The sequence below is a fragment of the Lactuca serriola genome, chromosome 8 (genome assembly GCF_051521515.1).
Source record: "Lactuca serriola cultivar US96UC23 chromosome 8, Lser_US96UC23_V15, whole genome shotgun sequence".
NCBI lineage: Eukaryota > Viridiplantae > Streptophyta > Magnoliopsida > Asterales > Asteraceae > Lactuca > Lactuca serriola.
Genome location: NC_136415.1, coordinates 278,354,172 through 278,363,268, shown reverse-complemented (window position 1 = coordinate 278,363,268; position 9,097 = coordinate 278,354,172). Strand labels below are relative to the sequence as shown.

The window sequence follows — 9,097 nt, the reverse complement described above, 5'->3', positions numbered from 1 at the left end:
ATTTCTTCATTTTTAGTACTAAACAACCAAAGTAAATGGACCACACCAAATAAACTACTTAGAGTCTTTTGCTTATGGATTTAAATAAACACTTTCAGATCAATTGTTTTATTTTGATCATATCGTTTTGATACCATTAAATAAGTTAAATTGAGTATTTGAATATGTTATTTTATTTGTACTTGTCAACTTATTGTGGTACCATATACCTTAACGCATACATTTTTTTTTTCTTAAAATGCTTTCAATACCATATAAGTTAATAATATTTTTTAAATAAGTTACAATAAGCGATCCAAAAAGAGTTAGTAAAGCTTATATAATTATATTTATGCAAAAAAATATCAACTATATTAGCTAAGCAGCTTTATATTGTTACCTATGAAAACATTAACATGATTTACATAGTTGGTAGCTTATTAAACAATTTATTACATTCCAATGAATCACCCAGGGTATATGAATCATGGGATGTTGGAATCTTTGATAGGGATGTTTGTAACACTCTGAAATTCAATTAATGCGTACATATATACTTTTCTTTGTATTATATATAGTGAATAGTGAAAGAAGGATCAAGACAATTGAAGTATCGACCATAACCTTCAGGCTCATATTCCTCTCACCAACCCACCGTTTGAAGAATCGACACGTGAGTCGCTAAAACCCTTTACAGATCCACATTTCTTAGACTCATCCAATCTTGGATATACATTACCTAATAAATAATTTTATCTTCCATAGTTTTTGTATCCTTTTGTTTCCCCCTTTTCGATTTTTCATTATAGTAATCATTGTTTTGATGTGGGGGTTTTGTTCTTTAATCGATTTTAGTTTCGTTTTCGAGTTGTATAAAGGGGCTTTCGAGGTTCTCGAGTTTCCGTCAATGGCGGCCATTTTGAATACTGGCAATGTGTCTTTCTTCCTGTGGTTATTCATCTGGGGATTCGCTGATATTCTAAAGCAAACAAGGGGTGAAAGAACAAGATTTTCGATTAATTTGTCACGTTTTTCAAAGATTACTCTCGCCTCCAACTTTATAATCCTGATTTCTCATATTGGTTTTTGTGTGTACAAGTTCTTGAAGCACGAGGTTGTACCTTCCGAGTCTGTCACCTCTGCATTAACATGGTCTTTAGCCACTATTGTTACTGTGTATTCATTCTTCAGTAGAAGAGATGAACAAACACGAAAATGGCCTTGGGTGCTTGTTCTATTCTGGTGTTTTTCCATGATTCTTGATTCAGTTTCAGTCACTTTCATCGTCTTCAACTATCTTAAATCCAAAAACATGCATATATTTCTTTCAAAATCGAATCTTGTCGACATGGCCACCTTCCCATTTTCAATTCTTTTGTGTTTCGATGGTCTAACATATCGTGTCACCAAGAAACACGAAGAACTAGATGAACCATTGCTCCAAGAAACTAGCAAAGACACTAGCGCTTTTACAAAATCAGGAATTTGGAAAAGGGTTACATTTAATTGGTTAAACCCTCTTTTTGAATTGGGTCATGCTCAAAAACTCGAGTTTAATCATGTTCCTTCGATTCCTGAATCTGAAACTGCTCAAGAAGCTGCATGTTTGTTGGAAGAGTCGCTTCAAAAACAAAAAACTCGAGGCTCAGTATTAACCATGGCGATAATTCATGCTATACGACAATCTTTAGCAATAAACGCCATATTTGCAGGTAAGTTCTTGCCTTTCTTTTTCTTGAATTCAGTTTTTTGGGAACAAAGTTTACGAATATGTTTATTAGTTGTACTTTGTTGAAGAGCTTTTGGTTTCTAATAAATTTTTAATGAGTTCGCTACCACCCAATGGTGATTTTTGCATAAAGTTGTCATCTTTGTCGACAATATAACTTATATTTAGTATTTGGGTTTCATGTGATTAATTGCATAAAGTTGTTAATTTTGTAGTTTTTCATCAATTATATTTAAATCTATAAAGTTGTTACGAAGTTTGTTCTTTACAACCACGAATATAATCCAAGAGATCCTCCAACGGACCACCAACACACAAACATATAGGACAAAGTTACAAAAGTTGAAGCTAATATGAATGCACATGGTTGAAGTTATTAAAAAAGTATTTCTTTTTTACTATTCTTGTGACTTTTCTTTTCAAGTTAGACGTGTTTGTTAAATGGAGCTACACAAAAATGGTTTTTAGTTAATCGACTTCAATGTCGACAACTGACTAGGCTTATTAAACTGGTTAAGAGAGTGTTTTTTTTTTTTTTTTTTTTGACATAATAAAGAAGACTCATTTATTTCACATAAGTGGACCACCACTTGAGTTTTCTTCATAATGAGTGCATGTGTAGTTTTCTTATAAACTGACCATTTTATTGGGTGAAATAGTAAAAAACAAACATTAAAATGTGCTAGAATTAGTGATTCTAATCATCATACTTGTTTATTTTATTACATCAAAGTGAGGGAAAATGTCAAAATTAATATCATTTGTTCTGACAGATTTCAGTGTTTTTTTTAGTTAACTTTCTTTCATTTTAGCTTTTTGGGTAGTGGAGACTTTCCACATAAAATTCACATGTGATGCACATAAAGTTTAAAATAAAAGGGGGAAAAGTGGGGTATACAAATTGGCCAAAGTTTCATTAGTTCAACATATGCACATTCTGCGAATCTGCTTACATACAAGTCTTGTCAAATATTTATTTATTTTACACTTAAAAGATGTGGTAACTTTAATTTTTTCTTTTTGATAATTTTAGGGGTCAATACACTTGCTTCATACATGGGACCGATTTTGATAACAAGTTTTGTGAATTACTTATCAGAAGATGATAATGATTCAAGCTACCAAAAAGGAATTATTCTCTCATGTATTTTCTTTTTGGCAAAAACGATTGAATCATTATCTCAAAGACAATGGTACTTTGGTGCTCAACGTATTGGCATTCGTATACGTGCTGCTCTTATTGTACTAATATACAAGAAATCTTTATCAGTCAAATATGGCACCACAAGCAATGGCAATATCGTAAATTTGATCAACATGGATGTCGAAAAGATAGGAGAGTTTTTCTGGCATATTCATGGGATCTGGTTGCTCCCAATTCAAGTTCTTCTTGCCTTGATCATCTTATACATGAACCTTGGTTTTGCTCCTTCAATGGCTGCCCTCATTTCCACTATTCTTGTTATGATCATCAATGTCCCATTAGCAAATATGCAAAAAGATTTCCAAACAAAAGTCATGGAGTCAAAAGACTCGAGGATTAAAGCTACTTCAGAAATCTTGAAGAGCATGCGAGTGTTGAAGTTGCATTCATGGCAATCCAACTTCAAGAAAAAGTTGATTGCTTTAAGAGAAAAAGAACAAAATTGGCTCAAGAAATATCTTTATACGTGTTCGGCTATTGCTTTCCTCTTTTGGACATCTCCTACATTAGTTTCCGTTTCCACTTTCGGTGTTTGCATTTTCTTGAAAATCCCATTAACCCCAAGTGTTGTTTATTCAACTTTGGCTACTTTTAGAATCTTGCAAGATCCGATTTATAATCTCCCGGATCTTGTTTCCATGGTAGCTCAAACGAAAGTTTCACTTGATCGAATCAAAGATTTTATAATCAAAGATTCTACAACGGATCAAGATTTTGTAATGGAACAAGATGTGGCAATAGAAATTGAACCCGGGGAGTATGCATGGGACACAAATGATTTGGATCAAAGAAAACCCACAATCAAGATTTCTCAAAAGATTAAAATCCCAAAAGGGTATAAAGTGGCGATATGTGGTTCAGTTGGAGCGGGAAAATCGAGTTTGCTATGTAGCATACTTGGTGAAATCCCAAGGATTTTGGGTGGACGTATAAAAGTATTTGGATCAAAAGCTTTTGTGCCACAAAGTGCTTGGATTCAAACGGGAACAATAAGAGACAATATTCTATTTGGTAGGGGAATGAATAAGGGATTTTATGATGAAGTTGTGGATGGATGTGGTTTGGATCGGGATTTTGAGACATTGGTTGATGGGGATTTAAGTGTTGTTGGGGAGAGAGGGTTGAATTTAAGTGGAGGTCAAAAACAACGGATTCAATTAGCAAGAGCTTTGTATAATGCTTCGGATGTTTACATCCTTGATGATCCATTTAGTGCGGTTGATGCTCATACGGGTGCTCATATGTTCAAGGTACAAGATTTCTTCAAATCTTCTTTGGTTTTTATACTTTTGTTTGTGGATGCTTTTGGGGTTAATTTGAATCTGTGTTTTTTTGTAGAAATGTTTGATGAATTTGCTAGACAAGAAGACAGTTGTTTACGTAACGCATCAATTGGAGTTTTTAAGCGCAGCGGACTTAGTTATGGTAGGTTTTATGTTTTTTTTGTTGGCTATATTGATTTTTAGGTTACGTTTGTTACACTAAAAAAGTTGTAAATGGGACAAAAGTTCGCAATTTTTTGTCCTACAAAAAAAAAATGAAATTACGTCCCACACCATGATATATAGTTACTGTGTTTGACATCAATGGACAACCAAAAAGATTCGACGACATGACTCCTTAGAATTCCATGTGTTTACAAAAGACTTAAATATCCTTCTCATCCTCATAGCCATAGAAATTTCGTCAATGTAACCAATCAACTTATTCTTTGTGTGTGTTTTTGGCATAGGTGATCAAAGACGGTGTTATCGTACAATCAGGAAACTACAACGACCTAATCGCGGACCCCACAAGTGAATTTGCACGCCAAATAGCGGCTCACTCGATGTCTTTAAACCCACTCCACGAGACCAAAACCCTCACCACGTTCCCACAAGCCAACCATGGGGCACCCTTGGAACTAAAACACGAGCCCTGTAGGACCCGAGTCGGGTCCATAGAAACAATACCACAAGAGGAATCACAATCCGGGCGGGTCAAATTCAGTGTTTACTCGACTTTCATCACTTCAGCATGTAAAGGAGCCTTAGTTCCGGTTATCCTCATATGTCACACTCTCTTTTTAGCCCTCCAAATGGGCAGTAATTACTGGATGGCGTGGGCCACGGAAGATGAGGGTCGGGTTAGCAGCAAAACCCTAATTGAAATCTTTGTGGTTTTATCGGGTGGAAGCTCGCTTTTTATTTTGGTTAGGGCTTTTTTGTTGTCTGTGATTGCCATCAAAACGGGTCAAAACCTCTTTTTACAAATGATAAATTCGGTTTTTCGGGCACCCGTTTCATTCTTTGACTCCACACCTTCGAGCCGCATCCTCAATCGTGTAAGTAATGAATCCCCATTTATTTATTTATTTTTTGTTTTTTCACACAACAAAAAAACAAGTATATTTGTAGGTTAAATTCATAGTGAAATTCAATAACTTTTTAACTTTTTTATTTGATTATGTGTTTTACAGTCTTCAACGGATCAAAGCACAGTAGATGTAGATGTCCCTTATCGATTGGCGGGATTAGTTTTTGCAATAATTCAACTTCTGAGCATTATTTTGCTAATGTCACATGTCGCATGGCCAATCTTTTTGCTTTGCATTATCGTAATTGCTATATCGATATGGTATCAAGTAAGTTCAAAAACACAAAATCTTGAATTTATAGACCATTTTTTATAAAGAAAAAAATAAAATGATTTTTTTTGTACATTTCAGGCGTACTACATTACTACTGCTAGGGAGCTAGCGAGGATGATCGGGATTCAAAAGTCTCCAATTCAACATCATTTTTCGGAATCGATTTCCGGGGCTTTGACAGTTCGTTGCTTTAATCAAGAAGTTCGTTTCTTGAACAAGTGTTTAAAGGTTATTGATGATTATTCTCGTGTTACTTTTCATAACACTGCTACAATGGAGTGGCTATGTGTTCGGATCAACTTCCTTTTCAACCTCGTGTTTTTTATACTCCTAGTTGTGTTAGTGCACCTCCCTCGGGCATCAATCGATCATAGTAAGTTTCTTTACACCTCACCTCAAATAATACAAATAGTAAGGATTATGAAGGTGTCTTTTTGTATACACAAGAGTTAAAAGAATAAGTCACTCTCACACTTTTTGAGGACCAATAATTTGCAATTTCAAAACAACCTAAACCGTTCTTTAAAATATAAAAACAACCTAATTATAATTAAAATTTTGAATTAAGACTTTTGAGATTGTATATGAAAATATGTTAATATTAATATGTTAATATTAATTTCCATTTATATAGAATAACTTGAAAATTGTTGCATATTCTTTTAAATATAATAATCTAATATCTAATTTATTCCTAAAGAACTTTTATCCAAAAATATATACATCCACACCGTTCCAATACAACTATTTTTTTTTTCAATTGTGTAATGTAAAATTTTTCAATTAACCTTTAAAGTGTAGGGTTAATCTAAAAAAAAAAACTTATATTTTGTGTTTTTTCGGATTAAAGCTCAAATTTATTTTTTGCCTCATGTACTATTTCATTTTCTTTTCCAAAAAAGCCTTCAATATTGTATATTTTTTTCCATAAAAAAACCCTGAACCTTAACCTTCTAAATGCTTCCAAATAAAACCCTCAACCTTTTTAGTTTTTCTCAAAAAAAACTCAATCACATTTTACATTTTTTTTTTTGAAAAAATTGACTATAAAAAAATAAAAAATACAAAGTTTTTTCAGGCAAAAAAAAAAAGGTTTAATCCAGAAAAAAAAACACAAAATATAAGAAATGAGGTTTTAATCCAGAAAAAACACAAAATATAAAATATAAGGGCTTTATATTTTACTTCAAAACGATACTTATTTACACATCAATAATTATAATTGCTTTATATTATTAACAAATATCTAAATCAACCAAATTTTGCAACGACGACAGGTTTAGCCGGGTTAGCTGTTACATACGGTTTGAGCCTAAACGTGCTACAAGCGTGGGTGATATGGAACCTGTGCAACGTTGAAAACAAAATGATTTCAGTGGAACGAATCCTCCAATTTGCGAATATTCCAAGTGAAGCCCCTGAAACAATCAAAGATTACAAACCAGAACCCAACTGGCCCACTCTAGGCCAAATCGAGCTCAAAGATCTACATGTTCAATACCACCCGGCTCTTCCAACAGTTCTAAAAGGAATCACTTGTATTTTTCCTGGTCAAAAGAAGATCGGGGTTGTGGGAAGAACTGGGTGTGGAAAGTCAACGCTGATTCAGGCTCTTTTTAGGGTGGTTGAACCCACAAAAGGTTGCATTTTGATCGATGGGATTGATGTTTCCAAGATTGGGTTGCATGATTTGAGGTCTAAATTGGGGATAATTCCACAAGATCCGACTTTGTTTCAAGGGACAATGAGGACTAATCTTGATCCGTTGGAAGAGCATTCGGATTGTGAGATTTGGGAGGTGTTGAATAAGTGTCGACTTGCGGATATTGTAAGGCAGGATAAGAGGCTTCTTGATACACCAGGTGCCTTTTATTTATTTTATTTTTACAACATTTTGATAAATTTAGTTAGATAGAATTTTAAGATGTATCAATAACCTAAAATTTTAAAGTAATCCACTAATTTGATATATTATTGGAATACAATGTTTTAGTAAGAAACAAAATTGAAAATTCAATCATGGAAAGAATTGAGAAGACTATGTTAGGCCAAATTCCTTAAGAAACTGAGTTTTTCCCTTCAAACTGAGTTTTTTTTCCCTTCAAAAAATCTCGAGTTTTTCCCTTCAAACATTATTATTATTTGTTTTTTTAAAATTCGAACTTTTAATGTTTATATGATACGTGAAAAACAAATTTTGGTACTATAGAATTCAAAGTTTTATAAAATGTTTTTTTGACAAAAATTCCATGGTTAAACCAAAATTAAATAAAATTCAATAGGGAATTTGCCCTGTAATAATACAAGTTTACAAAAGTTTATTTATAGTTCTTTCAATTAGTCTCATGTTTTAATTTTTTTTTTAACCTTATGGATAATTAAAATAATTAGATATGATTACAAAATTATATTATTAAAATAATAATCTGTTTTCGTTTTCAGTTGTTAACCATGTTTTAATGATTTAAACATTTTCAGTGGCTGAAGATGGCGAAAATTGGAGTGTTGGGCAACGACAACTCGTATGCTTAGCGAGGGCATTGCTCCAGAAACGCAGCATACTAGTTCTTGACGAAGCGACTGCTTCCATCGATACAGAGACAGATAACATCATGCAGAAGACAATAAGAGAAGAAACAAGCAGATGTACAGTCATAACCATCGCTCATCGGATTCCCACCATTGTCGACAGCGATTTAGTTCTCGTTCTTGATCAAGGTAACAAAACTTTCGATTAATTCTCCATAGATTAGCAAAATAATGCACGAAAAGACTAAAATTAACCGGTTTCATCGGAAATACAGGGGAAGTGGCGGAGTACGATTCTCCGGCGCGGTTGCAAGAAGACGCTTCTTCGGCATTTTCGAAGCTGGTGAATGAATTCTTGAGGAGATCGGTGTAAATGTGTAGATCGTTAACATGGGTTTAGAATTTAGATTGTTTAGCGTACAGCGAGTTGTTAGGGTTAGGGTTGATTTAGGATTTTAGGAATGAGGTTGAGGAGGAAACATTATTTGGTCCGGCCCATGCCTGGAATAGCTTGGACCGGGTCGTGTTGTCAAATAGACCGGTGATAGAATTAGGCTGTGGTTATGAGACTTTTTTTTTTTTTTTTTAAATGAGAAATTAAGTTGTAAAATAACTCGAGACTGTAAATGGTTAATTCAATGTTATAAAAGCTAATAAAACAGTAACTAAATTTATTGCTTTTAAATAAAATGGCTTAGGAAGTCCTAAATGTTACGGATGTATGCATTTTTGTTTAAATTTAGGGTTTAGATTATTTTTTGTCATTTAACTTTTGGTTTTGTGCTCATTTGGTTATTTAACTCTTTTTAAGTTTTGAAAGGTTATCAAACTTATGATTTTGTGTTAATTTAGTCACTTAATTTTTGTTTTGGCCACTTAACTTTTAGATTTTTGCTCATTTAGTCACCTAACTTTTAAAATTTTGTTCATTTAATCACTAAACTTTTGAAAAAATTTAAAAGTTTAGTGACCAAGTGAAAACAATTTTAAAAGTTAGGTGATTAAATGTGACCAAGCCAAAAGTTAA

General features: G+C 33.3%; 1 protein-coding gene across 1 annotated transcript; it reads left to right on the top strand.

The window, feature by feature from the left end:
• Window positions 1-566: 566 nt before the first annotated feature.
• On the top strand, window positions 567-8,683 carry LOC145065697 (putative ABC transporter C family member 15). The gene is made up of 9 exons (XM_079012747.1): window positions 567-1,691; window positions 2,742-4,162; window positions 4,251-4,337; window positions 4,645-5,235; window positions 5,371-5,535; window positions 5,620-5,914; window positions 6,819-7,403; window positions 8,020-8,259; window positions 8,346-8,683. The coding sequence occupies exons 1-9, from the start codon at window positions 803-805 to the stop codon at window positions 8,441-8,443; spliced, it is 4,371 nt and encodes a 1,456-aa protein (XP_078868873.1). The 5' UTR covers window positions 567-802; the 3' UTR covers window positions 8,444-8,683.
• The last annotated feature ends 414 nt before the right edge of the window (window positions 8,684-9,097 follow it).